General features: G+C 31.8%; 1 protein-coding gene and 1 pseudogene across 6 annotated transcripts in view; one reads left to right on the top strand and one right to left on the bottom strand.

The window, feature by feature from the left end:
- LOC140054569 (MAP kinase-activating death domain protein-like) overlaps window positions 1–20580 on the bottom strand; it is a 38705-nt gene that overhangs the window by 14187 nt on the left and 3938 nt on the right. For 3 of the 6 annotated variants that reach the window (XM_072099609.1, XM_072099606.1, XM_072099604.1), the window contains exons 3-15: window positions 19981–20278; window positions 17636–17767; window positions 15410–15523; window positions 12683–12763; window positions 11851–11880; window positions 9512–9805; window positions 8545–8872; window positions 8075–8229; window positions 7079–7165; window positions 4359–4917; window positions 3930–4041; window positions 2726–2903; window positions 2041–2356 (exon numbers count right to left, since the gene is read on the bottom strand). In XM_072099609.1, coding sequence (XP_071955710.1) covers window positions 2041–2356; window positions 2726–2903; window positions 3930–4041; window positions 4359–4917; window positions 7079–7165; window positions 8075–8229; window positions 8545–8872; window positions 9512–9805; window positions 11851–11880; window positions 12683–12763; window positions 15410–15523; window positions 17636–17767; window positions 19981–20278 — 2684 coding nt within the window. The remainder of the gene's footprint in view (window positions 1–2040; window positions 2357–2725; window positions 2904–3929; window positions 4042–4358; window positions 4918–7078; window positions 7166–8074; window positions 8230–8544; window positions 8873–9511; window positions 9806–11850; window positions 11881–12682; window positions 12764–15409; window positions 15524–17635; window positions 17768–19980; window positions 20279–20580) is intronic. The other 3 variants (XM_072099607.1, XM_072099610.1, XM_072099608.1) reach the window with 3 other exon arrangements.
- LOC140055803 (5S ribosomal RNA) lies at window positions 9077–9194 on the top strand (annotated as a pseudogene).

Genomic DNA, 20580 nt, shown 5'->3' on the forward strand with positions numbered 1-20580 from the left:
GTCTAGTCTAAAGGTAGCTATTTTCGGAATGGATAATTTCCAGTAATGCCTTTCTAGTGTTTAAAATGGTCAGTGTATTGTAAAACAATCTCAGATACTGCATTATCAGAATGTTGACACCATTCAAAGTTGCGGTGCAATGTCTTTTTAAAAATGGAATGGAGATTTGTGATAATAATGCGATACATTAATATAAAAGAGTTCTTCTACATTGTGCTGCTAACAGTGCCAATACTCTATACTACAGTGACTCGTACTACAAAATAAGTACTTAAGGAAGTACTAAAGAAGATACTATGTTAAAATAATATAGTATACACACTCTGTAGACATAACACATTGAATGCTTGTTAGTATAATACTGTCATTACAAAATAATTTAAAACTATGATTGTATCTAAATATAATTATATAATAATATATATGTAATTAAATAATTTCCAGATATCACTGGGTGGTTTAAAGTTTCTTTATGCCTGTAAATTTATTTATATATTAAAAAATGATATAATATATATTTCTTTTGGGGGTCAATGAAAAATATCTTTAAATGCTATATTTATTTTTTCATATAAAAATAGCAAAAATAACTGGTTTAAATAAACAAGTTACAAATCAGAACATTTGGTGAACTATTTAATTTATGAGGTGCGGGGAAAAAAGTGTTATATTAGTAGATTAAAAACTAAAAATTAAATGAAATCTTCTTTTACAACATGCACTAGGCTTCTGTGTACAAAAGTGCAAGATTTAATCACATGACCAAGATATACAAGTCACATGGTCAGGACTTAAATAAAAAAAAATACTTTAAACTAAAAATGCTTTTATTTAAATAAAGAATACTTCATAGCAGCAGATATACAACAAGAGGTATGACAGTAGAAAGACAAACTAAGAAATGAAAGGATCGAGAAATATGATTTTGGATGAATGATTTGCTTACTCTCTGTTCCAAAATAGCGGGCGTGCAGAGAGAAAATACAACATGATATATGAGACAAATATGATTGGTATTTTAGAGATCATTAGATTTTACTGGACAATATCAAGCGATAATGCTCAAAAACTCAATTATACCAGAAAAGTATAATTTCACTCTTCCACGATTATTGTACACAAACAGCCTCGTATTCAAGACTTTGCTAAGACCGTTTGGTTTCTTGATGATAACTGTTGACCTTTCTACATATATGGACTTGATGATGTCATATCACTACCATATTTGGGCATATCACTACCATATTTGGGCACGTCACACTAAACTGGTTTGATAGTGTAGACAGCTCAAGCTACTGTATGTGTAGGCCTTATATCATATATCATACATATAACTCCCTGATATAACTTTATTTTATAAGTAAAAATAATGCTTGACATTTCCTTATGTTCAGTTATAAGTGAGGTATCATGACTTATTCAAAAGCATGTTAATTGTTAATATTATCGGTTTCTCAAGCCATTCGCAATACAAACCTTAAACATACATCACTAACCCTGTAGTAAAGAAAATGTTGATTAAGTGATTCCTCATTGTCATGAGTGACGACTAAGTGTTGTGGCAAAATAACATATAGTTTTTATCAATTAAGATAGGAAACTTGTGTTATTTGTTTAACTGGTATTGCAACAGTTGATGTACTTTTACCAAACCCTTGATTATAATAATTTTCTAACACTACATTTGTCTTACCAAAGAGGGTCTTAAGGGATTCTCGCCCTAAAAAGGGTTGAACAGTGTGATAATGTAAGATGTACAGTACCAGTAAAACATTTCTATTTTAGCAACAGGTACTTGACTGATAAGAACTTTAATAACTAAATATTGCCTTCCACAAACATATTTACACAGTGAACCACTAAGTACTATCTATTGAACCAGACAAATGAAAGTGAATCCCCTGTTTCACAATGGGTGCAAATGGTAATTGGTTATGAGAAAATGTGGAAAAAAATTGCCAATGATTTACATATGGGAGAGGGATAAACAAAAAACAGGGGGAGGGAAGCTAGCAAAAGCAACAGCATTAAGCCTCTCACCTATGGCCGCAATAAAGTTGTCCTCATTTAGACTATGAGTATTTATAGCCCCACCACCAAGACGTTTACGATAACCACTACCACTGTACCCATACAATGACTTGTCTCTCCCATCAACAATCCCAGCATGCTTTGTGTCCTTCACCTTGGCGGGTTTAACAGGCTCCTTACCGAAGTAGTGAGTGTGGGCAATCTCAAGGAGAGCGAAGGCACTCGCCACTCCACCGGCTGCATGTACCTCATACGAATGCTCCAGGCCTGCTATGATGGCCTTAAGGACTGAAACCACTCCTTTATACACTGGTTTGGTCACTTTCTGTAACAACAAGTTTAAATACTTCACTAACCTACTAAGTTTCCAAACCCATTACAAAATAGCCATTGTATCTTACAATAGGACACCGATTAATTTACAATTGGTAATCCTTGGCCACATGTGCCTAAAAACATATATTGAAACAAACAAATCGGAGTTATATCTAATAAAGTTGTAGAAACAGTACTAATTTAAGATTTTGAATGGTTTTTTAATTTTAAGGTTTGTGAATAATAGCATAGAATAAATGAACCATTAACTGGACACAGGACCAAATCTATATTAGTTCTATTTCTTCTTTTGTTCAAGAAATATGAGTCTCAGAACAAACAATTGCCCATACAGGAGGCTGAGACTTGAAGTACTTACCATATCCTCAATGTAATCCTCTGTAACTGTGTTCTCCTGTGGATAAAGCTGACTGATGACTTGTGCTCGAAGGTTCTCGTTCTGCATCAACTTCTTAAGACGTGAGAAATTAAACCAACCGACGTTGTTTCCTTCTAAAACACCTCGTGTTATATCCTTTAGGAACATTTGACTGTCACTGTAAAAAGACAAAATTAAGTTTTAAAGCTCTGTCTACACAATCAAATTTTGTTTGACAAAAAATGTGATGTGCACATATATAGATTAATTCATATCACTACTATATTTGGGCAAATCACTACCATATTTGGGCACATCACACTTTTTTGTCAAGAAAGATAGTTAGTTAGTTTGCATGTTTCCTGGTCTCTGCCACATATGACATCATCAGTACTCACAACTAGAGTCAGCCAACATTTATTTTCACTGAAACCAAAGCATCACTCGTTCTGCAATGTCCTGACTAGGATAATACCAGATATCACTTGGTACAATACTTTACCTGATATCACTTGGTACAATACTTTACCTGATATCACTTGGTACAATACTTTACCAGATATCACTTGGTACAATACTTTACCTGATATCACTTGGTACAATACTTTACCAGATATCACTTGGTACAATACTTTACCAGATATCACTTGGTACAATACTTTACCTGATATCACTTGGTACAATACTTTACCAGATATCACTTGGTACAATACTTTACCAGATATCACTTGGTACAATACTTTACCAGATATCACTTGGTACAATAATTTACCAGATATCACTTGGTACAATACTTTATCAGATATCACTTGGTACAATACTTTACCAGATATCACTTGGTACAATACTTTACCAGATATCACTTGGTACAATACTTTACCTGATATCACTTGGTACAATACTTTACCTGATATCACTTGGTACAATACTTTACCTGATATCACTTGGTACAATACTTTACCTGATATCACTTGGTACAATACTTTACCAGATATCACTTGGTACAATACTTTACCTGATATCACTTGGTACAATACTTTACCAGATATCACTTGGTACAATACTTTACCAGATATCACTTGGTACAATACTTTACCAGATATCACTTGGTACAATACTTTACCTGATATCACTTGGTACAATACTTTACCAGATATCACTTGGTACAATACTTTACCAGATATCACTTGGTACAATACTTTACCTGTTTGGTCTTTCATCATTATTAATTGATTTCTTCTTTTCTTTTTCGTTTGGTTTTTTGGTCGATGAATGCTTAATTAGTGGAGACCTTTCAACTAATGATTTCCGTGTATCTGATGAAGAACAAAATATACACAATTTAAGTTACACAGTGAAAGGTAGTTGTTTTTTATTCATTTTTTCATTCATTCATAATGGTATATTTATTAAAATCATCTTCACAGAAAAACTGAATTGTGAAAATTTTTTACATTATTAAAAGGTACTTAAAATATTTAAAATGTTTTAAAAAGATAGCATAAAAAAGATAGCATGTTGGTCTTTGATGAATACCCTAAAACTCCTAGCATGCACTGTAAAAATGCAAGAAACATATTTTTAATTTGAACAAATTCATGTCATTTAAAAATATGAATTTGAGAATTCTTACTAGTAGGAAATGGTGATGTTTTTTTCTTGCGAGTTGGAATTCCCATGCCTGTGCTCATACTAGACACGCCACTACTGCTACGATAAGGCCCCGGATCCGATGTCACGCTGGGGCTGTAGTTCACTTCTGCACCATTAGAAGATGCTGGTGATTTAGGTCGCTCATTCGAGTCCATCGCAAAGTCCATGATCCCTTGCAACAGAGATGACTTCTTTGATTTCACAGGCGATGGCGGATTTGACGAATCGCTCGATTCAGATCGAAACAGCGCCGTCATTTTTTCTAAAACCGATGGAGATGCCGGGTCATGGCGTCCAACGTCCACCGAATGAGATTTTCCTTGTTCCCGTAGCGTTATCTTTTTAACATTTCCGTCTGTCGGTACTTTTATCTGGTTATTATCTTCGTCAACTTGACCTGGTTGCTCTTTGATGACCTCAGACGATGTGGTAGACTTTATGGTGCTTGTTGTGTTGTTGTCAGAATCATATTTTAAGCTGTCAATCTCAGCATCGGTGTCATTGCCCGATGGTTCAATAATTTCAACTGGTTTTTTTGGCTGTTGAAATAAATAAAATATGCATGTCAATGTACAATAGAAGACAATACATCAGTTTAGCTGATACTCTATACTAAAATGTTATCCCATAATATAACTATTATAAATGTTATTGTCTATATTATTGTATAATAATGGTCAACATGCATTTAACTATACAAATAATAATATAAAAACCCTTGCTTGTTAGTACTAAAATGCAAAACAAGATTACATCATATGTTATTTTTTAGGGCACACTCAGCCTTCTTGGTTTGATGGTTATTATGCAGATTTGCAATGGACATTTCGTATCCTTAGTTTCATAAGTACTAGATCTGCCACAGGCAGGCTTTATTTTATGATTAATATTCTGAATATGATACTATGTAAACAATACTCATCGGGGCCGGTTGGTAAGGTTTCAACCTGACCAGTATTTCACAGAGGCCTTCAACAACCCTGTTTTCTGCACAGAGGTTGTGCCCTCTTTTTGCGACTACCACACCATTTTATTTCTTGTGACTACGACACTGCTCATTAGTAAGTAATTATGTAAACAGTATTGTATTGTTATTGAATTAACAATTTAAAAGGTCAAGTTTGTGTCGTGTAGTTGAGATTACATTATTTATACAAATTATGTTAATTTGACAGATGTGCATGCAGTCATTATGCACAACAATATTCTACAGATTCAACAAAATGAAGCAGCTTTAACATTTGACATCAGTGATGTAGCAACAAGAAATAAAGTGGTCCGGTTTTCGCAAGAAAAGGGAACAATCTCTGTTCATGCCATTTGGTTGTCAAAGGCCTCTGTGAAAAAGTGGTCACTTTAAAACCTTACCAACCATCATGGTGGCTACGACCCTGCCTCAGTTTATTAATTTAATTTAGTAAATAATTCAATTCAGATACAGTGAAATATAACTCTATATCTCTATGCTTTAAGCCAGTATATAATGGCATTTTTCTCTGGCTAGTTACTATCACATTTTGATAGCTTAATGGAACATTTTCATTACAAAACTATGTTTCCTGCAATCTGCAAATTCAGGTCAGTAGTTATTGCTAATCAATTTTGTTTAATGAAAATATTCCATGAGTTTTCATTTATGTATTTTTCATCTGAATAGGGATCCTATTCCTGAATATAAAATAACACAAAGAAATGAAATCCAACTACTGTATTAATACTGTGACTAAAGCTACTGTATGCAAAACAATCAACCAACACATCATACATATTCATAATCAAATCATAAATAATGATGATACATCTAAAGCACTGTGGGAAAAATGAAACATGCAAGAAAATGAAAGAAAAAGAACTGAAAAATGAAAGAATGAAGAAGAAAACGTTGTTGTATTCTGGACTCGGATGTTTCTTCTTTTACGTTTGGCTATTTTATCATGACTGAATTGTTAATATCAATATTATCATTTATTTATTGTTCATTTCATTTATTTAGGATTTATCATTTAAATCATTTAAGAGATATTCCTATATATCTCTATGGTAGAATCCTATAGTTTACAAGAATATGAATATCCAATATTGTTAATGGCTATGAGACTAGACTAGATTTTATCAATATTAAGAAGTGTACTTTTACCGTTTCTGAACAACATTTTTCTTTTAATTGATTGGCAATGAGTTGTTTTAAACATGAAAAGTATCGCTTTTAATCTTTAAGTAGCCACTTATTTTAATGAGAAAATGATAATATTCATCATGTGATATTTATTTTTAAGAAACAACATTAATTTATTTCAACATAATAATATTCATCAAATTAAAAAAAAATCACTTTGAAAAAATGTTCAACATTTAACACTTCAGAGTTCAAAGTTAAATTTCTTATTTATCCAACGTGGATTGAATAATATTGGTATAGAGTTTATCATATTCATATTTCTCTATTTATAAAGTATAAAATATTAAATGGATCTAGACTCTAGAAATATTATTCAATAATAAATTATTATATTAATATCTATAGGCTTAAATGTCATTGAAATATTAATTATTAATTAAATTCCTAAATATTATGGTTTTATTTATCATAATTTCCAAACAATTAAAAAATATAAACAAACCAACTGTAAAACGCATTGTTCCATCCTTCACCACCAAACCACCTGGACTATTCCATTAAACATAAAGGGGGAGACTTACTCTACGACAAGGATTACTAATACTGTGACAGCATACCCGCCAATTTATCTCCTCCTCATCTTCTCCGTCCGCTTCGTCGTCAGAAGACTGAGCCAATTAGAAAGTAGGCGATAGAAAGAATGGGCAAGAGTTCAAAGGTCAGATGTAAAAAGATAGAATCACGGTGCATTATCACAAAAGCCTTGTCTACACATCAAACTTTATGATGTGCCTATATATGGACATGATGATGTCATATCACTACCATATTTAAGCATATCACTACTATATATTTGGGAACATCGCACTTTTTTTGTCAAACTACTTTGATAGTGTAGACAGAGCTTTATATACTGACGTGGTATTAAAGTTACAGAAAATATATATAATTTATTTCATTTGAATTTATAAAGTCATCACTTGTCAACACACACCATATAGATATTATAGTAAATTATCATTTTTCACAAACTTCATTCATTAATCTTCTGCCCTGGCTGACAATAAAAAAAAGTTATACTGTATATCAAAATATTTAATAGTGGTCTTATATCCATGTCAACATTTTATACACATTTAAATAATTGATAATAATATGCAAAAAAAACAAATAGGTTTCCACAAAGGCAATATATAGTGTGAATTGAAAAATATCAAAATGCAAATATTTATATCAAAAGTATAAATAACAATAATGCATAATTAAACAATTTAGCATAATTCTAAAGCAATGCATAATATCTCTAAAGCTCTGTCCACACTTTCAAACTTGACAAAAAAAGTATGATGTGCCCAAATATGGTAGTAATATGATATCATCATGTCCATATGGACACATCACATTTGTTGTCGTATAAAGTTTTGTGTAGACAGATCTTTCGTTTAATCCAAGAGCTATATGAATAGAAAGCTGCAATTAATGGGGAATTATGTGTCTCTAGATTCAATTCCAGATTTAAAGCCATTACTTAATAACGAGTTAAGAAAAGTTAGATTTAGGATCTGTGGTGAACTTACATCATATGGTGGAACATCCTGACTGCTAGACGAGTCACTGTCTGGCACAGAGTATGCAGAGTCACTGGCCTGGCTCTCTGACGGCATTTGAAGTGTGTCTGGTGCATGGTAGATCTCTAGTTGGTTTACCTCACTGTGAAGGATATCTTGATGCTCTAAAGGATGAAAAAAAAATTAAAATTGAATGGATTTTAGTAGATTATTGATTTATAAGAATTTTGCTTCAAACAAGAAAATCAACAGAGTTTTAATTCTGAATACTAGTACATTTTTCTTGCTGTGCCTATAACCCCAGCCACTTGGAATATTAGAAAAATAAATATGGAGATACTGTTACGATCTTCAAATCTCTTCACTAAATGGGAGAAAATCCTATTTTAGTGTTATTTTTCATTTGGTATTGTTTGTTGTATATATGGAATTTTTATTCTGAAATAAGATATTATGTAAAAAGTGAAATCACAGCATACCGGGTGCATCTCCCCGAATGTCACTATTCTTCATATCAGTCACAAAATCATTCAACGACGAATATGACGAACTAGTACTGCCCCCATCGCTGTCTTCTCCACTCTCATCTGTCGGGTTTGACGAATCAGAATCAGCGGACATCATGCCTTGAATCGCTGTTGCTAATGACGAGTTCTCGGAGTAAACACGAAATGTATTTGCTACTAATTGGTGACCAAACCACTTTGCTTTATCTCCGATGATAGCCGGGTCGTAAACACCGGTCTGTATTCTAAGAAAAGTGACGTTGAGTGGTTTTAAACACGACTCGCCAAAATATTCTATCGCCTGAAACAAAAGAAAATCTATTAGAAACATTTTTCTTTTCATATAGGCCAGATTACACAAACCAATAGTGGTGTAGTATATGAGTGCTAGCTTACCTGGTAAACCAGACAATAACCCGTGCTCTCTGGAGGGAGGGCTTAGATACAAAATTAAAATGTTCCTAGAACATCACTGTACCATTATGGACTAATTAAGTACTATGCCATATACGGCTTTACCACGTTGAAACACCGGTTCTCGTAAGATCACCGAAGTTAAGCGACGTTGGGCCTGGTTATAACTTGGATGGGAGACCATCTGGGAATAACGGGTGCTGTATATGGAGCTGGGGTCCCGTTAGGCATTTGAAATCAGCACTGCTGACTCTTATGACAGCCCCTGCATCTAGTATCTGCCTCAGACTTCTGGTCAAGGTGGGCACTGGACGAGAGAAGCCCTTGATCAATGTTAGGACCAATCAAGGTGCTTTAAACAGTCCTGGCTTTGTTTGTATCAAACCTGTTAGTGGCGGTAATTATCGCTGTTGGTTTCGATTGAATAAAATATAAAAAAAAACAAAAATAAAAACAAAAGACAGGAAATACCTTGCTTACATGAAACTCAAAACATAAGCATTTCATTTAAATCATAGTCACTAACCTGTGTCCTTGCTAAGCTATTTATATACTCAGTTTTCTTTGGTCTAGATTCCAAAAAGTTTTTAACTTGAAAAGCAACCACAGGTCTGGGATGAAGTCGTAACGTCCGTGTATGCTCATTGTGATTGGCTATCACATTTGGCGACATGAAAAATTTGACGATTGCTACTCTTGTTGCAACATCTACCGAGGCAACGTCATTACCAAATATGAGGGCGCTACTATTGATGTTGTCGAAGAATTCTTCTGTACGTTCTTCTGTTGGAGAGGGTGACATGTTCATACTCTGTAAAGCCTGCAAGAAATGAAAAATAAAAACATGTTATCATGGTTTTGAGACACACCTATTAGAGGTACACTTTCTTGTGACATGAACAAGGGACAATAATGTTTAATACTACAGGGATATCTCATCAGGGACATCCCTATTACGGGAACACTTTCTTGTGAAATGAGCAAGCTTGGGCAATGTATGTTTTAACACTATAATCAATATCTACTTTAGGGGACACCCCATAAAATGTGAATGATGAGTAAAATCACATCACATCAATAAGATTACAATTTCTTCTGCTTAGTAATGTTCCAGAGTTGTAAAGCTTTGTTTCCACTTAGATGAAACCCACTTACAATCCCATAGTTACTTATAAGCCCAAAGGTACATCAAGTCCGAACCACGGTTCAATAACACAATGATATCAGTAACAGCTGTTATGATGGTGAATATAAATTTGCATATAGTCTGGAAACTGACATGTTATTGTTGCTTAATAGCAATAGCAATTATTATTATGTATACAAACAATGCTTTTAGCTCATTATGTTTTAAAGCTTTTATAAGGTAAATTAACTTTAAAAGCATTATGGTTATAAAAAAATCCTCCACCAATAATAGTAAACCATCACCACCTATGTAGATAACAGAAACAGAAACCACATTTTACTACTTTAAATATTTTCCTAGCCCAAAACTAAAAACTCTTCTTTTTTGGGGGGTTTGGTTTATGTAATATACTAGATACCACTTTGGATCTGTACTCATAGTTCGGGTTTGTAATGACAGATGGACTCAGTGGACCAAAAACAAAAATACTTTGGAATAAAAACCATTGCACATTGTTTCCACTAGAGTTGTACTTCATACAAAAAAATTGTATGAAGTAGTAAGTTAGACTTTATTATAAATTTAATATTGAAAATGAAGTTGACGAAAAGGTGAAATCTTTTTGAGGTCAGTTGTTAATAAAGCTAATTATCAAGACTTGTCATCAAGAAATAAAATAAAGTCTTTATTTCTCCATGGATTACTTATAATTATTGCAATTAGTGATTTAACTTGATTAATATTAAAGTGTGAACATTATTAGATTGATAATTAATTTATTGATTGTTATGTGAAAACAATTGTGAAAAAGAAGAAAATAAATTTGAAACCCAATAAAAATATGATAAAAAAAAATATATATATATATAGACATATACCATGCACCGTTCTAAAAAATCGTAAAATTTGAATAAAAATATTTAGAACATGCCATTCTAAGAAAACTGAAGCATGTCAAAAACTATTAATTGAGGAGAAAAAAAATGGTTATACCAAATAAAAATGGTTAAAACCAAAGCTATGCTGCAAATTTGACAATTCTATGCATTTTTCTCAAAATGATAGGGAAAAGAAGTTGTAGCGCGAGTTCATGCTTAGTTATTTACCCGAGTAAGTTGGTGCTCTTTTCACCAAAGTTAGCATTACTTGGTCCTGGAAGTCAACTTTAAAAGCTCTGTCTACACTATCAAACTAGTGTGATGTACCCAAATATGGTAGTGATATGCCCAAATATGGTAGTGATATGACATCATCATGTCCATATATGGGCATATCACATTTTTTTGTCACATAAAATTTGGTAGTGTAGACAGAGCCTAATACCCAAGTAAATTGAAGCCTGAATTGAGCCTAGTGTACAATGCAATATTAGTGACAATCAATCATATTAAAAGCTTTCATTTGCATTATATGTATGTCACTGGTGACAATTATGGTTGTTGTGATAGCTTTTGCAACAGTGCCAATTTCTGAATGACAACAGCAGTAGTGAGCATGCAGTATGTTATGGGCGATTGGTTTTGTGATGCAAGTGTCCGACATATTTCAATTAAGCGTGAGGAATGTTTAAAAGCTCCTTTGTCACCTCTTTTTTAAATCTATGTAAATTATTCTCATGCAATCTTTTTTTAGAAAACTTCCCAACAAAGAATAATAAACTGTGATGGATTATTCAAGATTGGTTTGTCAAAGATGAAAATGTTAAGTATGCAAATGCCTGATTTTACAAAGCTTACCCCATTCTCAGTCTGAACAGTAGAAACGATCTGATTGGGTGGGGCAAAAACAAAATATGAACATAAGTCAGGGAGGGAATAAAACAAACACAATACTGATTTGATATATAGGATGAAATGTAATGATGTCCTTAGAAAACTCCATAGGTCCATGGAGTAAAGAATACTCCATGATAGGTCACAGTTCAGGTTTTTTTTTTGTATTTATTGAAGAGAAACCAAAGCATTTTGAACTGTCCTTTAACCTATAGCATTTTCTATTGATAATGCCCATAGCCAGGATTTAACAAGTGGTTGCTTTTTTCCACTACAGGAAAAAAAAGTCATGAGGCTAGTTAGGAATATTTTAATTTTATTAAAGAGGGCCACTGAATATCAGTTAACCCATTGGGGTAAACCGGAAGGGGGACCCTCTTTAAATATGGTTGAAAAAAAAAAATGTTATTTTTACTAGTACTCTGGATTGAATAGGACAAAAAAAGAGGGGAAAGGGGGTTTGGTTCAAATCCCCCTAGCTACAGGTTTGGTGATGTACTATACACCATGCCACAACGTGGTGAGAATGTGAGAAAGACTCATGCTTGCTAATCCATGGGATTAATTAATATTAACAGCATGCAATCTTACTATTATCCAGTTTATTTGGATTAATACTTTGGACTAATCCTCTGGATTACAGTATTTTTATAACATTTTACAAAACAAAACAAAATAATTGCATGAAGCGTAATGATCTTTCCAATTTCACCAAAAAATATTCTTATCAATTTGACGCTTTACATCAGAGAGTTAAGAATGACGTTCCATTAATCCCTTTTTAGTAATGACTTACCTGCTTCAAATGCGCCCTCAACGTCGATCCTTCTGGTTCGGGTAGCTCGGGTAAAAAATTACTATCAGTGGGTGATACAATCTATGAATTAAAAAAATGAAAAATTAGCAACATTCACAATTTTTTTGAAAAAATATTTTAAAAACATAATGCATACATACATACACAGTACTTATATAATGTTTGATGACATTGACATGACAGAGATGATTTACAACCCCTCAATAAAAGTAACTTGTGATCCAGTAAATGAATGTTTAGAATTTTGCTGGTTAATAAAATTTAAATGTTGAATATTCCAGAAAGAATTTGAAACAGAACTAGATTTTATTAAACAAATTACAAATTCAAACCAACATTTATTTCATTAAATGTAATTAAAATATAAATAATACAGAGCATAAAGGAAGGATCAACCTAGAAGTTGGCCCTTTAACAAGACTGTTAATACAAACATCGATAGATTTCTGAATGTTATTATTTTGAGGTTTTCTTTAGTGTTTTCACCTCCATTTTGCTTTCAATACTCACACTACTGTAAACTAGGCCTCAAATAAAGCTAAATTATTTTAAATGTCTACTGTAAATCATCGCCTTCACACACGACATGAATAATCCTAAATTCAGCTTGTGTTTCAAACGATAATATTCTACGATATCAACATCATCTTAAATTTGCTTTCTATCATTCCAATGTCTAAATCATTCAATTGATATTCAATAATGTGTATGTCACAAACTGTAATTTCTTAAAAACCTCTAACATTTTAAATGGGGTTCAGATACTAAGGTAAATTGACATGGTTGTAATACATTAATATAGGTATTTGTATTGTGTAATCACATACAGTACACAGTATTTTGTAATGTGTAATCACATACACAATAAAAAAAAAAGTTGAAGTCCCTTTTTAACCATTGAAATACAGTAAATTAATCTACAATTTACTTTTTAATTTACACAGACCTGTTGATTGAATTCAAATTGTAAAAGAATTTTATTTTCTAAACAAAATGTACAAAATATATAATTCTTATGAATGAATGATTTATTTTTTTAAATTCATGAGTATAAGTTATATTTATTGATATGGGTTCGTTTAATAGCCATTGGAATAGCATTGCCTATCATTTCTTACTAACTGTGATAAATCCATATTCTTGCATGGTCCATATTTATTGTATGAGTGGGCTTAATGTTTCTATAGCAATTATTGATTTTCAATGAACCACCCACAGCATGTCGGAAAGATTATGAATACAGAGCGCCACCTACAGAATGCCTGAAGATACACATGGCATAAAGAAGATTGACACTAATGTATTTCCAGAAGATAAGAAGTTTATTTCTATTTTCTCCTTTTTTTTAATTAACAGATTTTTTAATAGTTCAGAGTTCATCCTGAGTAAAATACTTGTTTTGTGATTAAGATTATATTCTATATTCTCTAACTTAGATATAGGCCTATACTACCACTAACATACTGTAACATTACTATTGTATAGTACAGTATCAATATATAGCCTTGTATACCAGGGAGTTGTAAAATACAACTCCCTGGTATAACTGTAGGTTTTTAAAGAATATTCCAAATAAGTAAACTATACTCCATGTACTTTTATACAAATCCTATGTAGTATAGCTGTAGATCAACACTTTATTCTCACAATATTTGTAATCTTGCTTTTTTAAACCCATGGCATATTAGAATGTTAGGCATTAGTACTCCATGTTCAAATTTACTAAACAACCTTTAAACGACCCTTTTGTGTACGGCACACAGATGTTTATCTAACCACCACCCACGGAATTTAAGGATGTTTACTTTTATAATTTAACTAAAATTATATTTGCTTTTAGTTATCTCAAGTACATGTTCTATAGGCTATTATTTCAAAATATTTTGGACGTGATATAATCCTATTAGTGTTTTTTACCTCAATGCAGGGATAAATGCAGGGATAAAGACAGGCACAACACTTTGATCTAAACATAATCTATGTAATCCAATTCACCAAATTTTGTACAGTATGCAGTGGAGTTGTGTCTTGGTGGTTAAAATGCTTGGCTACCAATTCAAGTGTCCTGGGTTCAAGTCCTGTCATGTCAGGATTTTTACTAATGACAATTTGCAACTCCACTCCCAAAGACTTGTAATAAGACTTTGTTTATGTAGAGCATCTTGTGTCTTGTGAACAAGATTAGAAGGATAGTGAATGAAATTGCTTTGGTTATCCTTGGCAATACATATTAAACAAGACTATACTTATTTCAATTACTCTGGATGCAGAGCTGAAAAAGTGTGCCAATGTTTAAAAAATGTAGCTTCTAAATAAATTATTATTACTAAGCCTCTACATAAACCAAGTCTTATTACAAATACATTTCTCATCTTAATTACTTTTATCTGATCAATTTCCATTGACTACAGGCTTTCATCACTAAAACAATAATTATATTTTAATACAAGGTCGCTGACTGAATAATGACTTATTAGTATTTAAGAAATAGACTAAAATTATTATGCAAATTAGTCTGTTTAATCATCATAGAATAGAAGGCCGGAAAACTACAGTACATTAATATCTATGCTTAACGTACAGTAATATATTTTGTTCTTTCTAGTTTTTGTAGTTGTACCACTTTGAGTAACGTTGATGAAAGACAGAGTAGATGATGATAAATTTGTGATCAATAACGTTGCCAATTAATCTGTTGATACTTACTCTATTGGAATCCAAATCCACCAGCCAGACGTCGTCAGGTAGACCAAAGTTATTCTTGTAAAGAAGAAAACTCGCAGGAATCCCAATGACAAATGGTGTTGGCGCTAGTAACAACTGAAATCATATTATCAATTAAATCAAATTAAATATTAAAAAGACAAAATTAAAATCATTTTAATATATTCTTATTCTTAAACATATTTATTTCATACCAAATCTTATCATGTCCCCTATTATAACATTTGAAAATAAGTACTGTAATGTACAGTATATGTACTTAAAATAAACAATTTATTGTTATTGTTTAATGTACTAAATGTATTTAAAAGACTACAATAATCTTTGCAAGTGCACTGAGATTAACTATGGAGATACAATATACTAAGTACAGACTGGAAGACGGCAATCACTACACAACTAAGGTCTGGAGAACTGATTAATTAATCTTAAGATACATTTATTAATTAATAACAAGACCTTTGGTACTGGACTATTTCAAAAGGATGACAGGTTATAAAGATAATATTATAACTAGTTTGTAATCAATTTTCTTACTTTTAGATTGCAGATCAAGTACCTACTATAGATACTGAAACCTACGTATGGATAATTGAAATAATCCTGTTAAATTTGCATACAAATCCATTATCTTAAGGATGTCCTTAGAGATTAAAGCCAATAATGGCATAAATAATCCGTTGTTAATCCAATGAAAATAAACCAGATTGATTTACAATATAAACGCAAACTTAATAATCCTTCAATTTTTTAATAAATTTATAACAAAAACATTTATAAATTGGATTAAACAATTTAAAATTTGACACCACAATCTCTTCTATTCGGAACTAGTACTTGAGTTGAAAGCTGTTGGCACACCTAAAGGATTATTAGTGTATGGCTAACAAAGAAATCATCAGGAATACTGTATGCATGTCCAAACAAGAGGTAATTTTCAACATATAGTACAGTAGTAGTACTGTATGTCAGTTTGCAGTAATGAACAAAATCACTGTTGGCACAATTCTGATATTGTTGGGTAGTTTAGGAAGACAAACTTATTATATTTTGACAAAGTTATCTTGAATCTTCATCCCACTAGTCTATGAGAAACTAGTAACCTTCTTGTACTGATATCATTTTTACTAGAAAATTAACTACACACAAAATCCTGTCGACACTATCAAATTAGTTTAACAAAAATATGTGATGATGTCATCATGTCCATACTGTATGGGCACATTTTTTTTATTTTGTTGCATAAAGTTTGATAGTAGACAAAGTTTAGCATGATTAAAACTCTGTCTACACTATCAAACTTTATGTGACAAACACATGTGATGTGCCAATATATGGACATGATGACATACGACATTTAAGCATATCACTACCATATTATTAAAAAGAGTATCTCACTGTACTCAAAACCTAGAATAAATATTGTAGAATTTGAATGCTAACATACACATTGTATGCATATTTTACATAATGCAATGTAGTTTGATACAGAGGCAATTAGTGATAATAAATAGCATATTAAACTGTAATGAAACACCTATATTACATAATTTATGTTTAAATGGATGGTAATGGCTTCTTCATTTTATAATCGTTGTGTGGGCATCGTATCGTATATCTTTGCTCAATCTGTTCTAATTGTGTTGCGTTTACAGTTGACAAAACATTTGATATTTTATTATGTTAAAGACACATACTTATTTTACAGTGTTATTGAATTGATTTTGTTATACCTACAGTACATCTTTTATACTATCTTTTTTATAATGGATTATACAAAATGATATCTCATTTTGAAAAACAGGTACAATTTCAATCAAATTTGTGTTAGCCTTTTGTGGATATTAAATGGGACGTAAAAAGCACAGAGTTTAGTTTGAAATTTTAAAAAATCAACAAAGTGGCAATATGTCTGACTTCAGTTACTACAGGTATGGTGTATGCTGTTTTGAAGGCGTCATCTCCACCATTCAATACCCCACCTTAAAATCAACCGCTCCCAATTACTCCCTTAAGGGTCTTTCACACCTGTTCCGGCATGGTTCCAGTCCGGCACGGGCAAATCAAACGTCATTGTTTCGTTTCATATTGATTGGCGCATACCCGCATGAAGCGTTGTGAAAACGAAGCATTAACATTTGATTTGAGATCGGAACCATGATTTGAAAGACCCTTCATAGACTTGATGATACAAGATACTGTACATACCTGTTCTGCTGATCCCATACATGTTGGTAGCAAGGGTATAACTGGAAACATATACTCCATTGGGTATATCATGTTAACAAACGCTAGTACACTCATTGATAGTGCATTGTAATCTCTTGACTGTAAAACAACCTACAAAAACAACATTTACAGTAATTATTATATCTTATCAAGCTTATTATATTATGTTATAGTCACATATTTTGCTTTTTGTAGTAGTAGAGATATCACTGGGTGGTTTAGAATTTATTTCTAAATAAAAAAATTATATTTACACCTTTACTAATATAGAATCTCTTTTTAAAATATTGGAAAAAACCCTGAATATCATCTGACAGTTTAACAATGAATATGGTATAATACTGTATACTATTATTCCGTAAATTAAACAAAATATATTTTCTGCCTAACAAATAACATGTTTTATTGTGTTTAATAATATTCTTTTCATTTGATTATTTGTTTCATAAATTTATTTAAGCTAATATTGTTGCCAAGGTTTATTTATTGTGTCAGGTTTTTATGCTTGATTACAATCATAAAAACAATCGTACATTCTGTGCAAATAGTTGAGTACATTATTCTATGAATTGATAAATACAGCAATATCTAGATTGTTTGTTTCATCTTTTGACAATCATAATAATCATATTCGGAAACAGAGTAGTTTGCTGTGTCTGCGTCTAAAAATAATATAGACTGTTCAATTAAGAACTAGCACAGTGACAATATGAAGGAACTACGTATATCCATAGAAGATACAATCAACAAAGAACAGAAAGCGTAACACTAAAGTGCTATCATCATAAAATATATCCTTAGTAAAATTTACTTAAACATAATAAACTATATTTAGTACAATTTAAAATATTTGAGCCTAATTAATGAATGTTTATGTGTTTATGTAACAAAAAAATAGATGAATAATACTTATGTTAATAAAGAAATATTATTATTTGATTAAATTCACTTTTTTATAATTTCAAATTTACCCAACAATGACAACAACCATTTTCAAGGTAATGTAGTTTACTGTACTTCATACATTGTATAAAAGATCTATACATTTGACAAATGCTATTTAAAGGTAAATTTCAATTGATTTGTACGCTAGATGATTAACTATTTTAAGTGTTATCACAACTAGATCGAAATAGAAGCAATGTTAAATGAATGAATGCAATATTGAACAAGAATCAGGATGCGAGAGAAAAAAATGCCAATAAGATGCTATTATGAGATCGACTTTTGACATCTGCAGCGTACGTCATCGTACAATTGCATCGGTTACATTAATGGTTTTCTTGAAGCAAAAGGTGTAGAGTGTGAATCGTAGCTTGCGTCATTGATGATTGTAAGTGTGTTCGGTGAAGCGTGACATTATCATTGCATACTGCATGCTAAGTTTCAATCTATGAATGTTATCGTTCTAACACCAGATCATAATGATATATTATGAACAATTACATTAGATGCATAAACTACCCAACCAAAACTAATTTTATTATTGTAAATTAAACAAGATCATCAAAATGTTATTTATAGCAGGCCTATTGAGCTAACACATACAGTAATGTATAACAAACTTAAGGATATCAAAATTACTTAATATTATCGATATCCAGATTTATTGTAATAATTGTTTTTCTTTATTCCACAAAAGCCAAATTCAATTAAAAATTTATTCATAGACGTTCATCATTAAAACTAAAATATCTACCAATAAAATTAATCAAAAAATAACAGAAATTAGCAGTTTAATACTGAGCACAGTACTGTACTTCAATTGATGGGAAACTTCAAAACTAAATTCAATGACTTTACATGATATCATTATTACAAGAAGAAAACTGTCATTTCTCAAATTCACACTGTGAACATTGGTTATAAATTATTAAACATGAAATATGAAATTCAAAATGCTGACAATAGATGCTGACGTCAATGCATTATATTTCAGTGGAAAAAACATGAAAATGTATGTGAAAAGTAGAACAAAGTTTAAAAACAAAAAGATCAACATTTCAAATTTTAACAAGCACTGCTAGTGACATGAAAGCATTCTCTATCTATTCTCTAGGAAACATTGATCATTTTGTGCACAAATCTAAAGCTGTCTATACACTATCAAACTGTATGTGACAAAAGATGTGATGTGATATATGGACATGATGATGTCATATCACTACTGTATTTGGTCATATCACTACCATATTTGGGCTGATCACACTTTTTGGTCAAACTTGTCTGATAGTGTAGACAAAGCTTTCAGGATGAAACTAAACACAAGCTAAAATGTACATGCCTAACTTTACTGGTTAACTATAAATAAATGGAATACCAACCTTATTTTCTAAGATAATAAGCGTCAAGACTTTGAGACAGGTCTCCACGCCAAGTAACTCCAGTGGTAGATGTAAAGGATAGTCGACCAATGAGAACCTAGTATGGTCGGGTAGTGCAAACGTCAACGGAGAATGTAAATTGTTTGGCAACACATCTAGCTCAACTCTTGTCTTCCCTGGTACGGGCACTGGCGCACTTAATAAGCGCAAAATCCACGTTTCTATTTCACGGATGTCGTGCCGAACCATCGTTGGTATCTCATTGCATATACCGGTTAAAACGCCCCAAATTGAATCCCTTAAAGAAAAAATAACATGCCAGGGTTAGTAGAATTTTGTTTTTTATTATTTTAATAAAATTTCAAAACAACAAAATATTGCATGTCATAAAGAAATAAAATGGTTAGATGGGGAAGAATTAATTAACACTTTTGTACTATTAGCATGGCAGAGAAAATTACTGTCACGGTGAAAGTATAGTTTTGATGGCGCATCCCTTTCTGATCCACAATTTATGATTTAGGGACAAATGTTAAACTATAAAACTATGATACTGTATGATGATCAAATAAAGATTGAAACGTTGAAGCATGGCTTGCT

The sequence above is a fragment of the Antedon mediterranea genome, chromosome 7 (assembly GCF_964355755.1).
Source record: "Antedon mediterranea chromosome 7, ecAntMedi1.1, whole genome shotgun sequence".
NCBI lineage: Eukaryota > Metazoa > Echinodermata > Crinoidea > Comatulida > Antedonidae > Antedon > Antedon mediterranea.